This window comes from Chrysemys picta, chromosome 1 (assembly GCF_011386835.1).
Source record: "Chrysemys picta bellii isolate R12L10 chromosome 1, ASM1138683v2, whole genome shotgun sequence".
NCBI classification, from domain to species: Eukaryota; Metazoa; Chordata; order Testudines; family Emydidae; genus Chrysemys; species Chrysemys picta.
The window spans coordinates 316,268,452-316,295,380 of NC_088791.1; the positions used below are offsets into that span (position 1 = coordinate 316,268,452).

Consider the following 26,929-nt stretch of genomic DNA (forward strand, 5'->3'; position numbering starts at 1 on the left):
TTTGAAATTAATGGAAAACTGACTTTCTGAATAGTAGTAATGGACACATTGAGTTCTGTAGTAGAATTCTTGTGATGTTGCAAGAGTTTTCAGCTACAAATGTGTACAAAAGGTAGAGTCTACTCTTTATGTGCATTTGTGTGCCAGCATTCAGCTAGGGTTCAAGATTAATCTCTGCAAAAGTACCTGTACTCTTACCCTTCCACTTCAATTCCTCAGCTCCCTGCCTCATGACCTTTTCAATGTCAGCACTGGGTGTCCTAGAAAAATCACAGATAGATAGCAGGGGTCCCATTGGATAATGGGAGATGTTATTCCACAGCAAATGATCCCAGACAATGTATCAATTGTCACATGTCAAAACTAGGCCAAAATGATTTATTACTAGTATTTAAGATGAGTATGGTAGTGCCTAAAGGCTTTAACCCGGTTGAGGCCCCTTTGTGAATGGGGTGGTACAAACATAGTAAATGATAGCCCCAGCTCAAATAATTTTACATATAACTCTTCTCCTAGATTCAAAGTTAATTTACAGCTAGTGTCCAGTGAGAGGGTAAGTTATAAAAGGAAGCAATATGGGGTTTGAGCATTTTGAATCATGTTGCATACAGTGAAATAGATGCAGTAGCTGACATGCCAGAAGTAGTTAAAAACATGGTGGAAGCAATTGATTCCAAAGTAGTGTTACACATTTACACTAATTTTTACACATTCAAACAAAATGCCACTAAATAGCCACTTCTGCTTACCAAAGAACTTAGGCCCCTCTTCACTGTAGTATGTGAAGGAGCGCAAAAACAAGATCATTGTGTTTAAATAGGGCTAGAATGTGGGAATACAAAACATGGAAAGGTGGCTATGGGGTGTGCCCACTTCACCCCACTGTCTAGCCATCAAGAGCCCTTCAATGTCAACAGCATATTGCATAAGCTCCACATGGGACAGGTTCATGTCCTCCCCCTGGAAGGAAGTGCTGGGGAACAAACGTGCTCTGTACAATGTTCCCTTCTCTAATTGTAATTTATGCTGCTTCCCTTTTTAGGAAATGTGATCGCCCAGGTTGGACGGGGACACATGAGCGTTGCTGGGAGCTACAGATGGGACTGAGCCAGCTGTGCTGCCAGTATTGCAGGCAGGAGGAACCAACTGGTGTGTGGTTAGACAGGGGCAGCGTGTATCTGACTCCTGAGCCAGGCATTCTGGCCCTGATTTTCCTAACTGCACCCCAAGTCTGCAGATCTTTCGGGTTATTTCCTCTCGGTGGGTGGCTAGATGGAAAGGGGAGACTGTGGCCTGAACAATGTATTTAAAAGCAGAAGCATTTGCTTTATAAACCAGCCTGTGTTCCATCTGCGCAAGTGGAGCAGTCTAGTGTCTAGAGCACATCAGCAGGCTATTTATAAACAGAAAGCAACATCTTGGTATTCAACCCTACGAGAAAAAAAATGCTTCGAAAATACTGACAGCTGAATGGGGCTTTGCAGAGGGTGCTCGACTGAGTGGGGCACGAGTCTTGATTGCAGATGTCGTGTGCCCGCGGGGAGGCTGCACATTAACACTCACTAACTGCCTCGTTCCGATTCGTGACTCTAGAGCTACAGCGTCAAATTCGACCTCCCCTGCGCACGGAGTCGCGCCCGTTCACACAGGCAGGGGCTGCATCCCCGGTGCAGGCGCTACAATGCTTGGCTCGGCCCCCAGGGAACGCGCAGGGCCCAGCGCGTCCGAGCAGCGCGAGCCCTGCGGCGGGGACACCTGCCGCTGCAGCTCCACTGCCCCCGCGCGGCCTGCCACTGAGCAGCCGCGCGCTGAGCATGCGCAGTAACCACAGCCAAGCCGCGGCCCTCCGCGTGGGAGGTGGGTGGGGGACAGAGAAAGCGCTCCCGAGCGGTGTGTGGGCGGAGCCATCTGGCTGAGTGGGCGGGGCTATCGGAGCGGGTGTCCGATGCACTGTGGTCCCGCTCGCTGGTAGCCTCACTGTCCATGGTGCAGCCGCCGCGCGGGGTCCTCAGTGCCCGCCGCCGCCGGAGGGATGAGCCTGTGACCTCGGCGGGAGTTCGGGCCGCTCGGGGAAAGGAGCTTGATGGAAGCGATGTCCCCGCAACAGGATCACGTCGGGCAGGGGCGCTCGTCCTCTGTGAGCGGGGAGTCCAGAGCCTCCGCAGCCTCCGAGAGCAAGAAGGTGAGAGAGAGAGCCCCTCATCACCCCCCCAATGCACCCGGATCGCGGAGAGCCCCGAGCCCCTCATCTTCCCCCCCCAATGCACCCGGGTCGCGGAGAGCCCCGAGCCCCTCATCTTCCCCCCCCCCCAATGCACCCGGGTCGCGGAGAGCCCCGAGCCCCTCATCTTCCCCCCCCCCCAATGCACCCGGGTCGCGGAGAGCCCCGAGCCCCTCATCTTCCCCCCCCCCCCAATGCACCCGGGTCGCGGAGAGCCCCGAGCCCCTCATCTCCCCCCCCCCATGCACCCGGGTCGCGGAGAGCCCCGAGCCCCTCATCTTCCCCCCAATGCACGCGGGGAGCCCCGAACCCCTCATCCCCCCTCAATGCACCCGGGTCGCGGAGAGCCCCGAGCCCCTCATCCCCCCCCCCCAACGCACCCGGGTCGCGGAGAGCCCCGAGCCGTTCATCCCCCCCCCCCCGATGCACCCGGGTAGCGGAGAGCCCCGAGCCGCTCATTCCCCCCAGATGCACCCGGGTCGCGGAGAGCCCCGAACCCCTCATCTCCCTAGATGCACCCGGCTAGTGGAGAGCCCCGAGCCCCGCATCCCCCCACATGCACCTCGGTAGTGGAGAGCCCCGAGCCCCCCCATATGCACCCGGGCAGCGGAGAGCCCCGAGGACACCCCCATAATCCCGAAACTCCCGGGCGGGCAGGAAGCGCGAGAGCCCTCATTACCTTCCCCCTCCCCCCAATTCCCGGGCATCACTGCGGAGGAGGAAGCGCCGCTTCCCCATCCCTTATCCTATGCCCCTATTCGAAGACGATACGCCCCGCGCCCCATAGCGTTAACGCCCCTCCCTCTCCCATGGCAGCCCCGTCCCCGGCCCTGTCTTTGCAGGATGTCCCCGGACTCCCCCGCGGGTTGGCGCTGGCCGCGCGGTGCAGCTTGGTGTAAAGCTGTGGTTTGCCGGATCCGCTCTGGCCCCGGCTGAACGAGCCATTTATTTACAGTAATCGCAAAGAAGACCCACGAAATCCAACCTGCCATACACTGCGTCCCCCGAATGTGTTACTTAGGGCAAGAGGCTGACACTGCTTGTTTGAATCCAGGGGCATTTGTCACCCTCGGCACGGGTCGTTTCCCTGTGCTGTGTCTGCCTGCGACAGTGATGATTGCCGTTAGCTGTTTTCTCTAGTAATTTGCCATAATGATCCATGCTGTGTCTAAGGGAAAAGCCACGGGGTTTGTTTCAAAGGAGCTGTTGACATGAACGTGAGTGATAGTGGCACAAACCAGAGATGTCCGTATATGTTAGGTGGTGATTGAGAGAGACGCGGTTGAAGGTGATTGTTACTTATTAGATCGAGGCGACTCGGAATAGCTCCTTGTTCTGTAATTACTTTGCTCCTTGTCTGCGCTTTGTCCGGCCGGGGCCAGCGGGGGAGGACTCTGGACGTTGCCCCACGCGCTTTTAAATTGAAAGAAACAAGCAAGGGGTTTCCGGGGAAGAAAATAAGCGCCAATCGTGTTCCATCAGTTACAGGAAAATCGGACACAGCTCATATCCAAAGCCATCTTCAAAATCTCATTTTACTGCTAGAACTAGGGTTTGTTTGTTTCCTGGCCTGATTATGTGGATGCTAAGTTTCCATTGTAATATACAGCCAGTTAAGTTGTCTCTGCCATATTCTCACCACAATGTAAAATAGGATTGCCTTTTTCATTTTAGCTCTGCATATTGTGCATTATTTTTCCATTTGAAGCTCACTGAGAGAACCGAGGTTTCAGAGTGGTAGCTGTGTTAGTCTGTATCAGCAAAAACAACGAGAAGTCCTTGTGGCACCTTAGAGACTAACAAATTTATTTGGGCATAAGCTTTCGTGGGCTAAAACCCACTTCATCAGATGCATGGAGTTTGAATAGGAATCCCTTCTTGCTTACAGAGTTTGCATTAAAATGTCATTAAATTCATGCAAACAAATACCTTTTCCTTAGAGAATTACACACAATACTGCCAGATTGGTTCTTGGGATTATAATGCCTGGCTGGGTTGGGAATGCCCTTCATAAATCTTTCCAGCCCTAATTATATGAGGTTAGGAGGAGAGTGAAACCTTTTTGCTAAAGGACACGCTTGTATTCAATCTTGTGCTTAGGCATGGAACTTTATTGGCCACAAGAGCAGTGCGGAGCTGCAGGGCAGCTACAAATCTTAGTCTCTCCATAATGCTGCTCCACCTGAAGAAACAATCCTCATGGTCAGAAAGCTTGTATGTTACATCTCAATTGTAGGGGCAATAAAAAGTGTTGTATTTTCTATCTGTCTGACAATGAATGCAACCAGACTGAAAGTGCATGCTGCAGTACTGTAACCAGCCACTGTTCTGACCCAGTTCAGTGGCAGCAAGTGAAAATGTATAGATAAAGCAGGTATCCGGGGGTAGCTGTGTTAGTCTGTATCCACAAAAACAACAAGGAGTCCGGTGGCACCTTAAAGACTAACAGACTTATTTGGGCATAAGCTTTCGTGGGTAAAAACCCCACTTCTTCAGATGCACGGAGTGAAAATTACAGATGCAGGCATTATTATACTGACACATGAAGAGAAGGGAGTTACCTCACAAGTGGAGAACAGAATGTCAGCACTGGTTCACCACTTGTGAGGTAACTCCCTTCTCTTCATGTGTCAGTATAACAATAACTGCATTTGTAATTTTCACTTCGTGCATCTGACTAAGTGGTTTTTTTACCCACGAAAGCTGATGCCCAAATAAATCTGTTAGTCTTTAAGGTGCCACCGGACTCCTTGTTGTTTTTATAGATAAAACAATCACCTAGAATATTTTTGGCTAAGACCAAATGTAGTATCAGTGAAATATCTGACACATACCATTATGGGATATCTGCTACACCCCCTTAAACTGGAACTATATCCTGCCATGGCTGTTGGGGCTATTGATCTAATAGACACTTTCCATCTCTAAATACTATGATCTAAAATGTGGCCCCTGAAGGTTGTTTTTTTTTCTATTGTTCCTTCCCCATTTTCTGAATGTAATCTCTGTGCATATTATACCTTGCAACCTGTGAAAGCCCAAATGCCCTGTGAAATGAAGGGGAAACAAGAACAATAGAATGATAGGAAGCTTCAAATGCTGTGAGATTCGAAGTATTTTATTACAGCCTCCTATGTGTAATTCAGCATTTTGGATGTAAATAATATAAAGTAATAAAAAGTGCATTTTTATTAATGGTGACACTTTCCAAACACTCAAGGACAGACCTTGCTCCAAGGAGGTTACAGGCTAAGGGACTTTACCGCCCAAATTCTGCTCAGCCTCTAGCCAGTGCTGAGAGGGCGCAATGATGCTGGTTAGCATGCCCACTTCCCACAGATCCTGACAGCCATGTCAGGATTCCATCTAGTGGAGGCACACAAAGTGGGATATGTATGTTTGAAAAGAAGCAGCTTGTGCCTCTGGCTTGTAAATGCTGCAGATGGCATGTTGCATGCTAGGTGGGGGTAAGGTTGGTCACACTCTCGACTCTGCATATATTGGCTTTTGAGTTGATGATGTGGTGGCTTTTATAGGTCCACGTCCTTAGTGCTCTTTAAGTACTGCACTGGAAACCTGGCCTGCTGCATGAGTGAGGAAGAGGCTGCCTATGATCTTTCTATACTAGTTCAACAGAGGTCAAGGCCTGGCCCTAGTTTTGCATGGAATGGAATCTCAAATGAGGTATCGTTACTGCTTAGATACTACAGTGATACTTACTCTGTAAGTACCTATATATCTATGGTAATTATCTTACAGTGTGCATATAACAGAAGAATGGATGGAATCCTTCTTGTTACAGTGGGAGATAAACTCCCTTGTGTGCTGGTTACATATGAAATTATATGGGAGAGCAAGTTGGTAATAGATCAGTATAGAGACTGGTGACAATCTCAAAGATCAAAACAGGGCTAATGCAAATTGAGAGAGATTAATGCAAATATGATATTTAAGATTAAAGATGTTAAAATGGCTTTAACCTCCTGACATGAACCCTCTTGAAATAAGAGAGACTATCAGTAGTCACTAAATTACTCGTTCTTCTTATCATGACTGTATTTTACTCAGTCTGAATTAAGCTTACTTAGCAGAAATAGTTACGCTCTTCTGTGTTTCTCAGAACTCTATTTTATCTTAAGTTATTAGTTTGCATGTAGTTGTCAAAGCAAATAGAAGGAATGTGTGATTTCTGTTGAACCATAGGGCTGGAAGGTGGAAGCTGCCTATGTTTTGCTCCCAGCTTTGCCATCTACTTGTGTGTGACTTTGAGCAAATAGCAAAAGTTCTGCATGCCTCATCTTCTCTAGATGCAAAATGGATATAAGGAGTTACCTACATCAGAGATTTTCTGAGGCATCGTCAATCTATGTTAGAGACATTTGAAATACTTTGCACTTCTACATTTGATATAGAAGTGCAAACTATTATTGTTGTGCTTGTGAAAAATCCTAAAACGGTTTCTAAGCTGGTGTAAATTGGTATCGCGCCATTGACGTCAGAGGAGCTATGCCAATTTTTTTTGACTGAGGGCCTGACTTTTGAGGGCTAGTCTACACATGGTTTTTGTGTTGATTTGAGGATATTTGTTTCAAAACCAATATAGTTATATTGATGCAACTGTTGTGATCACGGGTATGGCTGTTGCTTACTATGCTAAGGAAGGAAGAATTCAGGTGATGCAGAAACTTGTACTTGGTGGATATAGTTAAAAAACTAGGGAGCAATATTAGAATAAGCAGGGGAAAGTATAACCTCCCCCTTTCTCTGCCTCTTCATCCCCCTGTAAAAATAGGCAAATACATGTTGTTGTTTTCTCTATATACCTGCCAATACCTGATTACATTGCTTGTATGTTGTATCCCTTTCCCATGCCCTTATATTCATTTATTTATTTTGGAGCGTAAGCTCTTTGGGTGCGGTTTATATCTTCCCATAAATTTGTATCTTGCCTAGTACAAGGGGGTCAGATTTTGGGGCCTTTGGGTGATACTATAATAATATTACTGCTAATGATAACTGGAATCCTGGCTGCCTAGGGACACTTCTCACAACACACTGTTATCCCTGTAATGGAAAATTACTGCATATGTTTAAGGTGATATGAGCAATTTTAAGACAAATGAGGACTGAAAATAGCATGTAGTTAAGATTAACTAAATCATTAATGCACTTGCTGCTTAGGAATGAGCCAGTTATATGGCATGTATTGATTTATGATACATAGTACTGTACCTAAGTGCCCAGCAATGTTGCTTTTGTCAAGGGTCCAGGATTAGTGATTCATTTTTGAGGGTGGCCATCCATGGGAAAAGTAGAACGTTATATGTCTGGCGAATAAAATGATGTCCCAGTTCCTGAGTTTCCTGGCCTTGTTTTTTCACTCCAACGTAGTAGCAGTCCTCAATAAAAACTGTAGTCTCCAGTACCTAGGAATTGTATATGTCACATCTTGTTTTGACTGAGTTGCTTGCAGTATCTAGGTACAAGGGGAATGAGTTAAGGAAGCAGAGGCAGCCTTTTTCCTTTTTTATATTCGTTTAAGGCTATTAGAATCCTTTGTCTGCTTCTCATGCATGTGTCTAGCAGATTTCTGTGTACAATCTGTACTCACAGGTAAGCTCTCATTTATGCTCTGTTAGTATTTATGACTCCTTTGTCTCCTCTTCTTCACCTGGAGACAGGATAGTTGCATATTTACATTCTGTAGCCTGACACATGTAACGAAAGGCAGAGATACCTTGGAATCTAGCTGTGACCTGCTCCATCTATGTCAGTACATCAGGGAAATGAATGCACTCAGTACAGTGAGCAAACATCAGACACCTGAGGAAGGTGACATGAGACACATGCTTAGTGGATGCCTATCATAACTTCTGAGACCCTTCCGGCCTTTCAGAAAATCCTGCCAGAGATTAAATTGAAGTTTGGGTGTTTGAGAGAGCTCCCCGTATTCTTTCAAATGATGGGAAGAAACTAGGCTTTAAGATGAATGTAAGAGGACGGGATTCACAGCTTTCACACCCGCCTGCATTTTGTTAGTTCCCCAAATGGGATTTCTGCCACATCAATACTTCCCCAGTAGCCACTTGACATAGACAAGAACTATATGAGGTTTGTCAGTTTTAAACTGCCACTGGGAAAGCTCTGCACTACAGGAGCACAGACACAACTGTACCAAGTGTTAATCCTCCTCTTGCTGTGTGTGTATATATGCATGCACTTGCCCGGTAGCAGAATAACTGGAATAAAGTAGAAGGGGAGGATAGCAAGGAAGTGCTGAAGCACTGCTGGCAATAGGACTTGAATATTTAGCATTCATTTTCGCTACAACCCCTTTCTCCATTTTTTTTGTTAGTATTCCTCCTTCCCACCAACATTTGAAACAACATAATAGGTGAGATCTCCCTGCCAGATTTAAATTAAAGCCATAAGAGTTTTTGATCTAGGGTAGTAGTATGACTGCTGATGCACATCTTTTCTTGCTCATAATTTCTCTTACTGATCTTCTGTATTCCTACCCCAACTTTGCTTTTAGTCTCTGTCTCTTACTGTGCACTCTGCCACCCCGATCATCCTCTTGTGTTGATGTCTCTTTCCTCTCATGCCTCTGTAATTGTTTTCTCCTTAGGGTATGTCTACACTACGAAAGTAGGTCGAATTTATAGAAGCCAGTTTTATAGAAATCGGTTTTATACAATCGATTGTGTGTGTCCCCACATAAAATGCTCTAAGTGCATTAAGTCGGCGGACCGCGTCCACAGTACCGAGGCTAGCGTCGACTTCCGGAGCGTTGCACTGTGGGTAGCTATCCCACATTTCCCGCAGTCTCCGCCGCCCATTGGAATTCTGGGTTGAGATCCCAATGCCTGATGATGCAAAAACAGTGTCGCGGGGGTTCTGGGTACATGTCGTCAGGCCCCTCCGTCAGAGCAACGGCAGACAATCGATTCGCGCCTTTTTATCCGGGTTATCTGTGCAGACAACATACCATGGCAAGCATGGAGCCCGCTCAGCTCAGCTCACCGTCACCATACGTCATCCAGCAGACATGGTACTGCATTGCTACACAGCAGCAGCTAATTGCCTTTTGGCAGTAGATGGTGTATTATGACTGGTATCCATCGTCGTCGTATTCCTCAGTGAGCTCGGTCAGAGGCACCTGGGCAGACATGTTTTGTCTCCTGGAGACTCAGTCCTGCCGGCAGTCCTATTGAACCGTCTTGACGATGATGGCTAGCAGTCGTAATACAGCACTTTCTGCCAAGCACCCAGAAGATGCCGATGGCTATCAGTCATGCTGCACCGTCTGCTGCCAGCTTAAGATGTAAAAAATAGATGGACCAGATTTGTTCTGTATTCATTTGCTTCCCCCTCCCTCCATGAAATCAACGGCCTGCTAAACCCAGGGTTTTGAGTTCAATCTTTGGGGGCAGCCATTCTGTGTGACAGTTGTTTTGTGTTTCTCCCTGATGCACAGCCACCTTTCTTGATTTTAATTCCCTGTACCTGTACGCCATGTCATCACTCGGCCCTCCCTCCCTACCCTGGTCCGTCAGATACTAGTTTCGCGCCTTTTTTCAGACCAGGAGCCATAGCTAGCACTGGGATCATGGAGCCCGCTCAGATCACCGCGGCAATTATGAGCACTATGAACACCACACGCATTGTCCTGGAGTATATGCAGAGCCAGGACATGCCAAAGCGAAACCCGGACCAGCCGAGGAGGCGATTGCAGCGCGGCGACGAGAGTGATGAGGAAATTGACGTGGACATAGACCTCTCACAAAGTACAGGTCCCAGCAATGTGCAAATCATGGTGTTACTGGGGCAGGTTCATGGCGTGGAATGCTGATTCTGGGCCCGGGAAACAAGCACAGACTGGTGGGACCGCATCGTGTTGCAGGTGTGGGACAATTCCCAGTGGCTACGAAATTTTCGCATGCGTAAGGGCACTTTCATGGAACTTTGTGACTTGCTTTCCCCTGCCCTGAAGCGCCAGAATACCAGGATGAGAGCAGCCCTCACAGTTGAGAAGCAAGTGGCGATAGCCCTGTGGAAGCTTGCAACGCCAGACAGCTACCGGTCAGTTGGGAATCAATTTGGAGTGGGCAAATCTACTGTGTGGGCTGCTGTGATCCAAGTAGCCAACGCAATCAAAGACCTGCTGATATCAAGGGTAGTGACTCTGGGAAACATGCAGGTCACAGTGGATGGCTTTGCTGCAATGGGATTCCTAAACTGTGGTGGGACGATAGTCAGAACCCATATCCCTATCTTGTCACCGGAGCACCAAGCCACCGAGTACATAAACCGCAAGGGGTACTTTTCAATGCTGCTGCAAGCCCTAGTGGATCACAAGGGACGTTTCACTAACGTCAACGTGGGATGGCCGGGAAAGGTACATGATGCTCATGTCTTCAGGAATTCTGGTCTGTTTCAAAAGCTGGAGGAAGGGACTTTCTTCCCGGACCAGAAAATAACCATTGGGGATGTTGAAATGCCTATCATTATCCTTGGGGACCAGCCTACCCCTTAATGCCATGGCTCATGAAGCCGTACACAGGCAGCCTGGACAGTAGTCAGGACCTGTTCAACTATAGGCTGAGCAAGTGCCGAATGGTGGTGGAATGTGCATTTGGACGTTTAAAAGCGCGCTGGCGCAGTTTATTGACTCAGATAGACCTCAGCGAAGCCAATATCCCAATTGTTATTGCTGCTTGCTGTGTGCTCCACAATATCTGTGAGAGTAAGGGGGAGACATTTATGGCGGGGTGGGAGGTTGAGGCAAATTGCCTGGCCGCTGATTATGCGCAGCCAGACACCAGGGCGATTAGAAGAGTACAGCAGGGCGCGGTGCGCATCACAGAAGCTTTGAAAATGAGTTTTGTGACTGGCCAGGCTACGGTGTGAAACTTCTGTTTGTTTCTCCTTGATGAACCCTCCGTCCCCGCCCCCCAGTTCACTCTAATTCCCTGTAAACTAACCACCCTCTCCTCCCCCCTTCGAGCACCGCTTGCAGAGGCAATAAAGTCATTGTTACTTCACATTCATGCATTCTTTATTAATTCATCACACAACTAGGGGGATAACTGCCAAGGTAGCCCGGGAGGGGTGGGGGAGGAGGGAAGGAAAAGGACACACTGCAGTTTAAAACTTTAACACTTATTGAAGGCCAGCTTTCTGATGCTTGGGCAATCATCTGGGGTGGAGTGACTGGGTGGCCGGAGGCCCCCCCACCGCGTTCTTGGGCGTCTGGGTGAGGAGGCTATGGAACTTGGGGAGGAGGGCTGTTGGTTTCACAGGGGCTGTAGCGGCGGTCTCTGCTCCTGCGGCCTTTCCTGCAGCTCAGCCATACGCTGGAGCATATCAGTTTGATGCTCCAGCAGCCAGAGCATCGACTCTTGCCTTCTGTCACCAAGCTGACGCCACCTATCCTCTTCAGCCCGCCACTTTCTCTCTTCAGCCCGTGATTCAGCCCGCCACCTCTCCTCTCGTTCATATTGTGCTTTTTTGCACTATGACATTGTCTGCCTCCACGCATTCTGCTGTGCTCTGTCAGCATGGGAGGACATCTGGAGCTCCGAGAACATATCATCCCGAGTCTGCCGTTTTCTCCTTCTAATCTTCACTGGCCTCTGTGAAGGAGAAACATTTGCAGCTGGTGGAGGAGAAGGGAGAGGTGGTTAAAAAAGACACATTTTAGAGAACAATGGGTACACTCTTTCACGTTAAATTTTGCTGTTCACATTACACAGCATATGCTTTCGTTACAAGGTCGCATTTTTCCTCTCATATTGAGGGCCTGCCGGTTTGGTGTGAGAGATCACTCACGCAGTGCCAGGCAACAGATTTTGGCTTGCAGGCAGCCATGGTAAGCCACAGTCTTTTGGCTTTTTTAACCTTCTTAACATGTGGGAATGGTTTCAAACAGTAGCGCTCTCATTTCCCATACCAAGCACCCGTTGGGTTGGCCATTTAAAATGGGTTTGCAATGTAAAAGGAGGGGCTGCGGTTTCTGGGTTAACATGCATCACAAACCCAACTACCCCCCCCCACACCCAATTCTCTGGGATGGTCACTTCAGCCCTCCCCCCACCGCGTGGCTAACAGTGGGGAACATTTCTGTTCAGCCGAGCAGGAACGGGCACCTCTGAATGTCCCCTTAATAAAATCACCCCATTTCAACCAGGTGACCGTGAATGATATCACTCTCCTGAGGATAACAAAGAGCGATAAGAAATGGATGTTGTCTGCATGCCAGCAAACACCAGGACCATATGCTGCCATGCTTTGTTATGCAATGATTCCAGACTACGTGCTACTGGCCTGGCGTGGTAAAGTGTCCTACCATGGCGGACGGGATAAGGCAGCCCCCCCCCCGAAATCTTTTACAAAGGCTTTGGGAGTACATGAAGGAGAGCTTTCTGGAGATGTCCCTGGAGGATTTCCGCTCCATCCCCATACACATTAACAGACTTTTCCAGTAGCTGTACTGGTTGCGATTGCCAGGGCAAATTAATCATTAAACATGCTTGCTTTAAAACCATGTGTAATATTTACAAAGGTACACTCACCAGAGGTCCCTTGTGTGCCCTCAGGGTCTGGGAGCACGCGTTGGGTGAGTTCGGGGGTTACTGGTTCCAGGTCCAGGGTGATAAACATATCCTGGCTGTTGGGGAAACCGGTTTCTCCGCTTCCTTGCTGTGAGCTATCTTCATTGTCTTCATCATCATCTTCCTCGTACCCCGAACCCGCTTCCCTGTTGCCTGATTCTCCATTGATGGAGTCAAAGCACACGGTTGGGGTAGTCGTGGCTGCACCCCCTAGAATGGCATGCAGCTCCGCGTAGAAGCGGCATGTTTGCGGCTCTGCCCCGGACCTTCCGTTTGCCTCTCTGGCTTTGTGGTAGGCTTCCCTTAGCTCCTTAATTTTCACGCGGCAGTGCTGTGCGTCCCTGTTATGGCCTCTGTCCTTCATGGCCTTTGAGACTTTTTCTAATATTTTGCCATTTTGTTTACTGCTACAGAGTTCAGCTAGCACTGATTCGTCTCCCCATATGGCGAGCAGATCCCGTACCTCCCGTTCTGTCCATGCTGGAGCTCTTTTGCGATCCTGGGACTCCATCATGGTTACCTGTGCTGATGAGCTCTGCGTGGTCACCTGTGCTCTCCACGCTGGGCAAACAGGAAATGAAATTCAAAAGTTCGCGGGGCTTTTCCTGTCTACCTGGTCAGTGCATCTGAGTTGAGAGCGCTATCCAGAGCGGTCACAATGAAGCACTGTGGGATAGCTCCCGGAGGCCAATAACGTCGAATTCCGTCCGCACTACCCCAAATCTGACCCGCAAAGGCCGATTTTAGCGCTAATCCCCTCATCGGAGGTGGAGTAAAGAAACCGGTTTAAAGGGCCCTTTAAGTCGAAAAAAAGAGCTTCATCGTGTGGACGTGTCCTTGCTTAATTCGATTTAACGCTGCTAAATTTGACCTAAACTCGTAGTGTAGACCAGGCCTTAGTTAGCCCTCTTAAATTGACTTTATTTTTGGGAAAGTCCTTGTAAGTAAATAAGTAAAAGTATGTTGCCAGTGTAAACAGTAACTCAGTAGTTTGCTAAATATTCACTTGATCTACCTTTATGGTAGATGAGCCCTGAGAAGGACATTTTACATTCTGTAAATTTATGGAGCACACAAACACACACTCACTACAGGCTAAACCTAATAACAGCTGAACTGTCAACTCACGAAGCAATCAGAATAATTCTGATTAAAAGGGGTCAAGAACGGGATAGAAAGTTATAAACAGCCCTGTTGTCCTACTGAAGAAATAGTGAACTTCTCGAGGTTTAATTTATTTATATTCAATGTGTATTGTATGATTTTGAAAAATATTAGATTAAGGCATGCAGAAAACAGAAATAAACAACATAAAGGGCTTATTACCTACTAAGTTATGAATAGCCTAGTGCAGCGTTTTTCAAACTATGGGTCAAAACCCCGTTTTAATGGGGTCACCAGGGCTGGCTTACACTTGCTGGGGCCAAAGCCCGAGCTCCATTGCCCAGGGCCAAAGCTGAAGCCCAAGCCCAACTGCTTCAGCCGTGGGCAGCGGGGCTCAGGTTACAGGCCCACTGCCTGGGGCTGAAGCCCTTGGGTTTTGGCTTTGCCCCATTTCTTCCACCCCCACCTGGGGCAGTTGGGCTTGAGCTTTGGCTCCCATCTGGGGTGGAAGGGCTCGGGCGAGCTCTGTTCCATCTCCTGGGGTCGTGTAGTAATTTTTGTTGTCAGAAAGGGGTCGTGGTGCAATGAAGTTTGAGAAACCCTGGCCTAGTGATACCTGTGCAATCTAGCTGTGAAATATACTCAGAGTGCTGATGCACAAGTAGATCTTGAAAGATAAACTGTTGGGCAGTGAGGAATATTTTGGGGCTTTTTTTTAGTCTTAGTAAAAACAATTATTTGTAAACCTTGATATAGGCTTCCTTAAAAGTCTGTAAACATGAATTAAGTATGACATAACTAAACCATAAGGCATGTATGTCCAGATATTTTTATTGTTACTTCAAACATCAAGAGGGCAGAGTTTGTATGAATGAAATCATTAACCGTTCTTATTGACGTAAAGATTTTATAGAGTGAGTTTTGTTTAAGGCAGGTTTCTTTTCATTAAAAGTTGAAGGGTAGGGTGACCAGACAGCAAGTGTGAAAAATCGGGATGGGGGTGACAGGTAATAGGAGCCTATATAAGAAAAGCTCCAAATATCAGGATTGACCCTATAAAATCGGGACATCTGGTCACCCTATTGAACGGTCCAGATTTCCCATGCAAAAGAGCAAAATCCTCTGCTTGCAGAACAGGTATAGCAGCAATAGTGTGTGTGAAGGTTGCAATAGCTAGCCACTGTGCTTCAATCCTCACCCACTTTTAGAGATGGAGATGTTAATTCAGTTTCCAGACACATACAATCCTTTTGATTCTAGTGAGTGAGTCAACAATGGTGTCTGCCTTTTACAGAGGTGGTGTTTGTGTTGTGGTCACCTATCAGCTAGGGATAGACTGAGTTCTTCGTCCATTTCACATAGATCACTGAATCATCCTCAAATGGTATTGATTTTTCTTCTGGGTTCAAACCATTGGCTTAGAGGCCAAAGGTTCCATATTTCATTATCAAGCTTGCAAGCCCTTCTGTTCCTATCCTCTCCTCAAAAAGCAAGTGTCTTATTGTCCAAAAAACGTCTGACATTCTTGCTTTGTATCTTGCTGGAATACATCAGCAATATTCATTCTGTGAACACACATACATTCTGTGAACTTGATTCTGCTCTAACTTTGTCATTGATTTAAATGGGAGCTGGACCGGATCTTTGATTTCTTTAGTACACAACAAGGTTCACGTATTAATCTAAATATGGTATTGAGTGAGTTTAGATTATTTGAGCATGACAAAAAACATTATGCTAGGATGATCACAAAAGAAGTAAATCAAAACTTAGTTGCATGTTGGGGACTAGGGGTCTGTCTGTGTAGAACAGGGGTGGGCAAACTATGCCCGCAGGCCACATCCAGCCCGTGGGATTGTCCTGCCTGGCCCCCAAGCTCCTGGCCCTGGAGGCTAGCCCTCGACCCTTTCCCCGCTGCTCCCCCGCAGCCTCAGCTCACTTGTTCCACCGCCGGCGCAATGCTCTGGGCGGTGGGACTGTGAGCTCCTGGGGCAGCGCAGCTGCAGAGCCTGGCCTGACCCGGTGCTCTGTGCTGTGTGGTGGCGGCGGCAGCGTGGCCCAGCTCCAGCCGGGCGGCACGGCTGTAGCGCTGCAGCTACTGGTGCTCCAGGCAGCGCAGTAAGGGGACAGGGAGCAGGGCGGGTTGGATAGAGGGCAGGGGAGTTTGGGGTGGTGGCCAGGAGGCGGGGGTGTGGATGGTGGTTGTGGGAGGAAACGGGGTTGAATGGGGGCAGGGATTCTGGGGGGGCAGTCAGGAAGGAGGGGGGGTTGGATGGAGTGGCAGGGGGCAGTCAGGGGCAGGGGTTCTGGGGGAAGTCAGGGGACAGGGAGAAGGGGTGGTTGGATGGGGTAGGGGTCCCAGAGGGGCCATTAGGGAATGGGGGGTTGGATGGGGCAGGAGTCCTGGGGAGGGGGGCAGATAGGAGGTGGGGGCCGGGCCACGACCCCCTCCCTTAACCAGCCCTACATACAATTTATGAAACCTGATGCGGCCCTCAGGCCAGAAAGTTTGCCCACCCCTGATGTAGAACAAGCTGAGGATCAGGGCCTTAAATAGTTTAATAGTATCAGCATTACGTGAGACTGGAGGGTGATGTGTAAAAATATTACATAAATCAGAATGGTAGAGCTATCAAGTAGCTGAAAAAGGATGTCTGTTCATTGCACTAACCTGGAAAAGAATGACACCTGTTTTGCTTCTCTAGATGCGCATAAAAATTATAAGATACCAGATGTAAGTGGTACAGTGTTTAATTATTTTTCCTCACAAAAGAAATCATATGTACAATGAATTTTTGTGTATGTTCTCTACTTAACAAATGCTCTGCTGATCTCTTTCCAGGCCTAATATAATGAAATGCTATGCAGAAATCATAATAAAGTGCTATATTTTCAGTTAGGTTTGTTTTGCTTAAAAAAAAAAAAGCTCCACTCAAGAACTTTTGTACATTAGCTTTTTCACAGAATGGAGATTAATGCCATAATTGAGCAACACAATATAAAGTGACTGTCCACTTAAACTACTAGCCAAAATTAGTTTAATGCCAGCATTTAGGAATAGACTTCCCTGGAGCAGATGACTAGGTTGATACTCAGAGTAAAGGCTGGCAGTTTTACTGCTCATCTTTCAATCAATAAGATTACAAGATCTAATTTGTTAAACGATTTGGGCCGGAACCTATAAATTAGCATAACGCAGTTGAAATCTATGGAGCTATGCTAGTTCATACCAGGTGAGGATCTGGCATTGTTTGTACAGTTTCTTTGCAGCGATAACACTTTAAAATGGTATTATAACCCCAACAGAAAACTTTAAGTGAAATTGAGATTACAGGTTCATTTCTGTGGTTTGAGTTTAAAAAAACAGAAACCCAAGAAACATAGCGATAAGGTAAAATTTAGAAGAAACCCACACTATGAAAGTATGTAAATGTACAGTGACACACAGTACCTTAACTCTGCCCCTTGCAGATGCCAGCCTACCATCTTTGCATGCAGAGTACTAAAAATGTGCATCATATAGGGCTCCGTGTCAGTCACGGAGGTCGTAGAAGTCACGGATTCCGTGACTTCTCGCAACCTCCATGACTTCTGCAGCAGCCAGTGTGGCTGACCTCAGGGCTGCCCAAGCAGCTGGCTCTGGGGCAGCTGCTCATGTGGTCCCCAGGGACAGCCGCTCTGGCTGCTGCTTGGGAGGCCCCGGGCAGGTGGCCCCATTTCCTGAGCAGCCACTGCTCGGCGGCCCACAGCAGCCAGAGCAGCCATTGTCAACGGCCCCCGGCAGCGGTCCCGGGGCGGCCAGAGCAGCTGCAGTTGGCTTGGCAGCCCCCAGCAGCTGGTGCCGCTGTCCACCCCACCCCAGCAGCAGCCCCCAGATGCACCCCCACCCAGCAGCGACCCTCCTTCCCCCCCAAAAAAAGATGTAGTCAGGGGTATTTATAGTACAACTCATGGACAGGTCACAGGCCATGAATTTTTGTTTATTGCCTGTGACCTGTCCATGAGTTTTACTAAAAATACCCGTGACTGAATCATAGCCTTATTCATGGGATATTGATTTTATGATGTTTCATATCTGCATGCCTCTGCCAGTGAGGATTTGTTACCATACTACTTTCCTTTATTTAAAAAAAAGTTACAATTTCATGATATGGACATATGGGATTTGTATATGGAGAAATGCTGGCTCCATGTCTATTGCCACTCCTCCCACTAATCCCTTGCCCTCTGCTTGCTCTTCATTGCCATACAGATTCTCTTAGGTCTCCTAAGTGCTGCCAGCACGAGACCTCAGGGTGTGTATGTGGATAAAAAAAACACGGGTAGGGAAGCTAGAGATAACCGACGTCTTGGGTGCAGCTCGCTAGACTAGGAAGCTGTCTCATTCCCCCACAGAATAGATTAATTAAATTAACTTAATTTTAATTGCGTCCCACTCTCTGTTCTTTAAACTAGGAATCTGTCTAAATCAGTGGTTCCCAAAGTGGGGTTCGCGAACCCCTGGAGGTTCGCAGATCGTTTCAGGGGGTTCACAAGAAAAATTTCATTAATGGCGGCCAGAGGACTCTGCTGGGACCCGTTGCAGGGCAGACATCCCGAGCCCCAGTTTGAGCGGGCAGCCCGAGCCCTCTCCTGTCAGCCAGGGAGTCGGCAGCCCAAGCATCGTGGAGAGCGGGCAGTTTGAGCCGGCAGCCCGAGCCCCTCTCCTGTCAGCAGGGGAGCCAGCAGCCCGAGCCCCAGGGAGAGCGGGGCTGGGCAGTTTGATCCAGCAGCCCGAGCCCCTCCCCTGTCAGCCAGGGAGCCGGCAGCCCGAGCCTCATGGAGAGTGGGCAGTTTGAGCCGGCAGCCCGAGCCCTCCCCATCAGCGGTGGAGCCAGCAGCCCGAGCCTCGGGGAGAGCGGGCAGTTTGAGCGGGCAGCCCGAGCCCTCCTGTCAGCCAGGGAGCCAGCAGCCTGAGCCTCGTGGAGAGCAGGGCTGGGCAGTTTGAGCGGGCAGCCCGAGCCCTCCCCTGTCAGCCAGGGAGCCAGTAGCCCGAGCCTCGTGGAGAGCGGGGCCGGGCAGTTTGAGCCGGCAGCCCCAGCCCTCCCCTGTCAGCGGGGGAGCCAGCAGCCCCGAACCCCAGCACTCCATGCGGGGTGCAGGTGGTAGCTCGGATCCCTGTCCTTGTCAGGCAGGGGAAGTTTGCATCCAGGGCAGTCAGCAGGGGGTCACGCTGAACGTGGGGGGTGGTCCAAGCTAATTTGTCCCTCCCAGGGCACCTTCCTCGGCGGAAGAAAAGCTGTTTGCGAGCCAAACCAGCCAGAAGCACATTGTAGCCAGTGAAGGAGTGTTAAGGTGTCTCAGTAATTGTCCTTCTCTCTGGAGTGCTGATTTGCTTCAGTGAGTGAATCTTCTCAGTTTCTAGTTTGTTGGTTGTTAGCAGTCTCGCTCTGTTATTTTTATTAGAATTTTGTACACAAGTTCAATGGATAAGTGGCTGAAAAAGGAAAGTGTAAAGATGCTGGAATCAGCTAGTGTTTCCTCAAGTCCACACTGTGGAAAATCTAAGTCTAATGATCATGATGGTCCTGGAAAGTCACTTACAAAGAAAAGAAAATATGACGATTATATAAAATATGGCTTTACATGCATTGGTGATCAAGAACATCCCAAACCACTGTATGTGATTTGTGGTGATGTTCTAGCAAACAGCAGCCTCAAACCTTCTCTACTTCGGCACCATTTAGAAACTAGGCATCCTGCACAACTTGACAAGCCTGTTGAGTTTTTCAAGCGAAAATTAGCTGAGAAGAAAAGTGACATTACCAGTTTTATATCCAAAGCAAGTACTGATAATGAAAATGCACTTAAAGTGTCATACTGCGTGAGCTACCGAGCAGCAAAAGCATCAGAAGCCCATACCATAGCAGAGAGCTTGATTGGTCCATGTATAAAAGATGTAGTTCATTGCATGCTCGGAGAAAAGGCTGCAAAAAGGATTGACATGGTATCTTTGTCCAATAATACGTTGTCACAAAGAATTAATGACATGTCAAATAATGTAGAGACCACAATTGTACATAGAGTGAAAAATAGTCCATATTATGCTATACAGTTGGATGAATCAACTGATGTAGCTAATCTAGCTATTTTGCTACTGTTTGTACGTTATGTGAATGAAGGTATGGTTGAAGAAGACTTGTTGTTTTGCCGACCATTGGAAGAACGTACAACTGGAGAAGATATCTTCAATCTGACTAATGCATATTTTCAAGAAAAGGAAATAGATTGGTCTCGTTGCCTAGGCATTTGCACTGATGGGGCCACATCAATGACGGGGAAGTATACTGGATTTGTAGCTCAAACAAAAAAGGTTGCATCAAAAGTCTCTTGGACTCATTGCAGCATCCATAGACAAGCCCTTGCAACAAAACGCATGCCAGAGGGACTGAAGGAAGTGCTGGACAATGTAGTGAAAATGGTGAATTTAATAAAATCATGGCCAACAAATTCCAGAATATTTCACATACTTTGTGAAGAAATGGGTAGTATACACGTCTGTGTGTTGACCCATACTGAAGTTAGATGGTTCTCAAGGGGTAAAATCCTTGTGTGCTTGTTTGAGGTTAGAACGGAAATCCTAGTTTTTTTTCAACAGCCATCCTTTCCACCTTGCCAGCTGTATGGAAAATAATTTCTGGCTCCAGAGCCTAGCTTATTTAGCAGATATTTTCTCAAGAATTAATGACCTAAATTTATCTCTTCAAGGCCTCAATATAACAGTTTTCAATGTGCAAGAGCGAGTTGAATCCCTGATAAAGAAGTTGCAGTTCTGGGGAAGTTGTTTGGAAAACAATCAAACTGAGTGATTCAGTAATCTTCATGACTTCCTGGTAGAACATAAACTTCAGTTGGATCAGTGCACTAAAACCAATATAATTGCACACCTAAAAGGACTTTGCACAACTTTCAGGGAATACTTTCCAGCTATGTCAGGTGATAATGACTGAATTCGCAACCCTTTTGATGATACCACTTTCTCAGCACAGATATTAAACACCAAGGAAAAAGAGAAATTGATTGAGATCTCCTGTGATTACGAACTGAAAAGGAGTTTCAGAAATCTATCATTGATCAACTTTTGGCTGAGTTTAAGAAATGAGTACCCCTTTCTGCCAGAAAAAGCTGCTGCAGTTTTGTTACCATTTTCAACAACATACTTATGCGAGAAAGCATTTTCCTCGTATGCACATCTGAAAACCAAATACAGAAACAGACTTGATGTTGAACCAGACCTGAGACTTTATCTTTCTCCAGTGGTTCCAGACTTCCAAGAGCTATGCAGAGCAAAGCAAGCGAATCCATCACACTGAGGAAATTTAAACTTAAATCCCTGGAAATATTCATTTTTAGGAGGGGGTTCACGAGATGTCACAATTTAGTGAAAGGGGTTCGCGGGCTGTTAAAGTTTGGGAACCACTGGTCTAAATAAATAAAAATTAGAAGAACTTTATAGTTGTGTTGAGCACTACTTTTAAAGTGTTTTCATTTACAAACAGATGGCCTGACTAACTTCAGTCTTGGGAAATTCTCCTTTTTCCTATGGCAAGGCTCTTTAGCGATCTATTTATGTTTTGAGGCCTCTCTCTGCAAGGCTAGAGACTTGAAAGCTTATGTCTACAGCAGTGATTTGGGTCCTATTCTGAACTTCCTGGAGTCTGATACTCATTTATTATTATTCTATGTTACTGTAGCTCTTGGCGGCTCCCAGTCAAGATCAGGGTCCCGTTGTGGTAGGCTGCCTGGTATTGCCAACCCCAAGCATTAAAAAATCATGAGTCAGCCTCCCGAAAATCATGAGATTTTAAAAAAATACTAATCTTTTTGTTCACTTTGTCTTCTGTTTCTTTAGGCCTTTGTGGGGTCACATTTTCTAACTTTTCTTCTCTCCCACGAGGTCCAAAATCTTTTTAAAATCATTGCTGAGACTCTCATTCAATCCCATGACTCCAGGAGCTTGGGCTTTAAGAAAACCACCAAATATCATGAGACTCGCGATAAAACTGGAAGTTGGCAAGACTGAAAATGCCTATAAAGACACAGTCCTTAGTCTTCGGAAGTTATTGGGTGAAATCTCTGACCTGTGTTCTGTAGGTCAGACTAGATGATCATGATGGTCTCTTCTGGCCTTAAAGTCTATGAGATTTGATTGTAATCAGGCAATGTTTGATCCTTTGCACAAGTTCTGAGCTAGAAGAATTCAGCAAAGAAGGTATTTTCTCTCTGTTTTCTGCTATAAAGTGGAAAAAAAGCACTGGAAATCTTTTTTAGGATGGCAGTCTATTAAACTTTTACCTGCATAACTTCAAATCAGATAGGCCTGGGACCAAGTTAGAATTCTTCTAACTTATCAAAATGGATAGTATTTTCTGTAGATTTTAGAGTTGGACCAGAAATCAAGCTTATCATGGAAATTCAACCATTGCTGTATAACAGAGCCTTAATACGAGCAGTGTCTGTTACCAGACAAATATATTATAACCAAACAAGCACACATTGCATGAATAGAAAAGCAAGTATAAAAAATCATCACAGCAACAAATGCACTGCTATGATTACTGATCAATGTCTCCCCGCTTGGCTAAAGAAAGGATACAATGGAGCATTGCATAGTTTTCCCTCTCCGTGAAGAATGTAATAGCTCTCTATGAGCTAAGATCAAGTGTAGTACCTGAACCTGCCCTAACAAGTTTTGTGCTATATTAAGAATACAAATTGTCAGAAGAATCAATAGTCCTCTAAAATGTTTAATAGTGTTCGGTGGTTATCGTTAGCATAAAGGAAGAAAATCCTGGATCACGACTGGCTGAAAACAGTCATGGGATGAATCTTAAGAGTTTTATTTTTGTTTGTTCTCCGTGGTCACCAATCCTGAGATCTGGAACAATGTTAAAGGAAAATTCTAGTGTTGCATATTTTTATATCAAAGCTTGTAAGAACAAACACATGTCTTAGAAGCTATAGATTAGGGGGATCTCTCTCAACCTTCAGTGCATGATACACGCAATCCAAGTGTGTGACAAATGACCAAACTGTGGAACACCTGGGTTTTGCTGCACAATGTGCCACGTTAGACAAGTTATAGTGATTTTGTTTAAACTATAGAATCTGTATTTAAGAATGCTTCTTCACTAGGTGAATTAAATACACCAGTTTTTAAAAAAGAAAACTGGAAAAAACAAATTCTACCATGACTACCAGAGTTGGGGTGGATCCTGGTTGCAAATCAGCAGAGTTGGAACCCTCCAGCCCTTTGGATCACCAGCACAGACCTCTATTAGTTGAGCTAAAAAAGTAACTTATCTTTTCTGAGGGCCAGCCATTAGAGGGGGATGTCACACATGCTTTGCCAACTAATTACTAGACATCAGAATGTCGGAGAGGTCAGGAAATCTAGGTTTTTTTCCTGCCTGTTTGAGGGGAATGGTAGTGGTTAGAACAGTGGTCTGTTTGAAAGTCAATGTAATGTGTACTCGTAAATCCTTTGGGTGCTTTTGAAAATCTCCTCTTTGCGGAAGAATAATCTTATTTGTTTTGCACTTTATTGTAATACTCAACTTCACTCAATAGAAAAATACGCTGCTCTCTAGAACTACTGCTATTTTTCTCTTTTCTCCCTCTTTCTTCCCCGTTCTTTGTCTTTCTCTATATCTTCCTTGTCTGTGTCTCCCCTCCCTTATTCCTTCCCTGCAGTAATCCCCAGTTTCTTCCCTGCCTTCTGTGAGTTCACTGCCATTCGCTTTCCCATTCTATCCAATAATCAGCAATTAAATAGTTAATGCTGACATTTAGTGTTATCAGTCTTTAGAGATCACACTCCAATTAGATTAATGGAGACAGGAGCCGAATGTCTGTATACATTCAGTTAGTGTTTAAAATCTCACCTCTGGTTCTTTTTGTTTCTTTTTTCCAGAAGATGAAGAGTCTGGCTCAAAGACGTCAGTCTGCACCATCTCTGGTCCTCAGCAAAGCACTTAATAAGTCCAGAACTATCACCAGGTGAGTTGATGTATTTTGCTGGTTGTACTTTTTCCAGTTCCTGAGCCCAAATCTTGAGATGTTTTTGACAAGCAATTATTCAAACCAGGCTAAATTATGCCTTCAGGCAGAGCCATATTGAGGAGTGGCAGGAGGTGTCCTTCACTGCTAGCTACATTGGCATAATATCTACTGGAAGGCATAATGCAGCCAGAGGTGCGGCGTGGTGTGCATTAAGAGGTGGCTCCTGCTACATCTTTTTAAAGGCATTTTCAGTGCTGCTCTCTAGCACAGCTGTCCTAATGCTGGCTGATATGCCAAGAGGCAAGCATAGCTGTTCTCCAGCCACACCCAGGCCTGCCTTATTTGAGCTCCTCAGCCCATCAGGCAGCATTTGTCAACCCCATTTCTTTTGCACTGGAAACCAAATCATGGCTGCCTGCTCTGGTGGTGGAATGGGCAGGGAGGGAGGGTGACTGGTTCCCTCTTTCATTCCTCCCCCCCCATGCTCCTAAGCAGCACTAAGTATAATTCAGTACCAGTTGCTGTATGAGCTAAGTTTCTATGATACATTACTGTACATAACTCTCCTCTTGTGCTATCGTGGCATCTTATTAACAATTCAATAGACTTTAAACCTGCAAAGTACCAATGTTTATGAAATAGTGAACAGTCAAGTAGAATGTTATTACGTCAGACTACATGGAGAACCTTACTGAGAAGCATAATTACGGAAAATTAAAGCACAACTATGCAAAGACTCACTTTCTCCCACACTGTGGTGTGGAATTTAGGGAATTAATGTGTGGGCCTTGGAAAATTTGCTGTTTGATCTACTTAATACCTGAATCCATGTTTATCATCCAGTGGAATTCCACAGCACTTGAAAAATCTGAAAAGAATTTGGAGAAAATATCAGAGTTGCAAAAAAACAAAGGAAAGTAAATTGAAAGTACTAGAAGCTGCTACAGGTCTTTTTATTGTATTTGAATCAAAAGGAGAAACAGAGAAAAAACTCTGTAAATGATGTTTATGCTATTTTGTGCAGTCTAGCAGTTCAACATGGGATTGGAAGCCAGGAACTCATGGGTTCTAGCCCCGGCTCTGACACTTCCTCTGTGACCATGAGCAAGTCACTTAACTGCTCTCCTTTAGTTTCCAGGTTACTTACCTTCCTCGTTAAGGAGTTAGTTATGACTCAGACTGTATGGTAACTCATTTTTATTATCTGTTATTTACTATTTCCTCACCATCTTTGCAACTGCCTTAAAATTTGTGATTTCACAAAACACTTTTTCATGCACAATTGAATTTCTCAAAGCAGAGAGGGGTGTGCATCTTCCTGTATACTGTGCGTGGTGACAGCTTGAGGGTGTGATTGGACACACAGGGACAGGCTCCCACAATACTTTGTCTTCAGAGTTTTCCTCAGCTTGTTGGCATCTAGCTCAATGTCTGTCCATCCCTGTAATCAGGGCCGGCTCCAGGCACCAGCTGAGCTTGGGGCAGCAGATTGTTTGAGGCGGCATTCTGCCCAATCCTAGGGCGGCACGACCGCTTTTTTTTTTTTTTTTTTTTTGCAGGGGGCCGGAGCCCCCTGCAGGGCAGTCCTCTTCCTTCCCTCCCCGCAGACCGGAGCAGAGCCCTCCCGCCCGCTCCCTCCCCTTCCCCCCTTCCCCCAGCTGGTCCCCCTGCACCCGTGCTCTACAGGTTTTTTTTTTTTTTTGCTTTGCCGTTCTGGCTGCCCCGTGGTTTTTTTTGTTTTGTTTTGTTTTTTCCTTGGGGCGTCCAAAAAGCCAGAGCCGGCCCTGCCTGCAATGATCCTGTGACTAGAGCCAGCTGTATCCGCAGTAGCTCAGTATCATCTCCTTGGAAGGGATAAGCAAGGGCTCAGCTTAGTTAATGTCTGTATGGTGCTTTCAATTTGTACAGAACTGTATAAAAGAGCTAAGTGTTATGTCCCACTGTCCTCAGATAATGGACTTTTCCAATAGTATGGGTCTCATTTATAATGATCCCCCCAAAAGTCAATCATTAGCCATTTCTACCAACAGAGAGTCCTAAAATTTTAGGACCTGCTCTGTTGAGTTCAGTGACAGAACTTTCCTTCACTATAATAGAAGCAGGCTTGTATCCTTAGAAAGGAATACAAGGTAACCCTTTGGATCGTCCGGTATTTTCATTTTTCACTGGGATTGTAATTTCTATCTTAGCCTATTCAGCTTTCCTCTTCTGTTGCACAAAATGCATTCCTCTTCATCAATAAACTGGATGAGTTTGAATTTCCTGCTCTGCTTGTTGTGTAAATGTTTAACTCTTGTGACGTGTTCTCTCTTTTTAAGAGAGCTAAAGAACAACAAAACAACTGTTTTCTAATCTCCAAATATTTTCTCTCTAAGCTATTTTAGCACTTAGTTCCCTTTTGTTGTAAGCAAAATCCATTATTCTCCTTCTGGCAGTGATCCCCAATGTCCGTACTCCAATACACTTACTTCTTAATGGTTGATTAATCACTTGTAGATAATAAGATCCCATGCAAAGTTGGCATACATCTGTGAGGTATTTTATCTGAATCGTCTCACCTCAGCAGCTGGTTCGCCTCAATATTTGTTGAAATTAATGAGCAAGTGCAAAGGTTTTATAAGGGCAGGAAATACTTAGAAACATGAGTCTGTTCATATTTCAATAGCAGTTTATATATCTCAGGTGTCCTCAGACTACATATGGCACAGCTTAATAAAATGCAAGTGCAGGGCAAACTTGCCTTCAGGCAATGTAAAAGTTATTCACAGTATTTTTTTTCTTTCTTAAAGAAACCATTCTGATGTCTGGAGGTGGTGGCTGTTTTAGCTTTCAGTGAATTACATATCATGGCAATTGGCAGAAATTTAGAGTACAGAAGAGTCTGAATGTTTTATAAGATGGTTGTTATAGTGCTGTGATCTAGGGCTGTGTGGCTGTTACTCTAGATTTA

General features: G+C 46.1%; 1 protein-coding gene across 4 annotated transcripts in view; it reads left to right on the forward strand.

The window, feature by feature from the left end:
• The first annotated feature begins 1,894 nt into the window (after positions 1 to 1,894).
• The window catches only part of ARHGAP20 (Rho GTPase activating protein 20), a 103,246-nt gene continuing 78,211 nt past the window's right edge, over positions 1,895 to 26,929 (forward strand). For all 4 annotated transcript variants that reach the window (XM_024105818.3, XM_065581458.1, XM_065581457.1 and 1 more), the window contains exons 1-2: positions 1,895 to 2,182; positions 23,891 to 23,976. In XM_024105818.3, the coding sequence (XP_023961586.2) occupies positions 2,084 to 2,182; positions 23,891 to 23,976 (185 nt within the window). In that variant the 5' untranslated portion in view covers positions 1,895 to 2,083. The remainder of the gene's footprint in view (positions 2,183 to 23,890; positions 23,977 to 26,929) is intronic.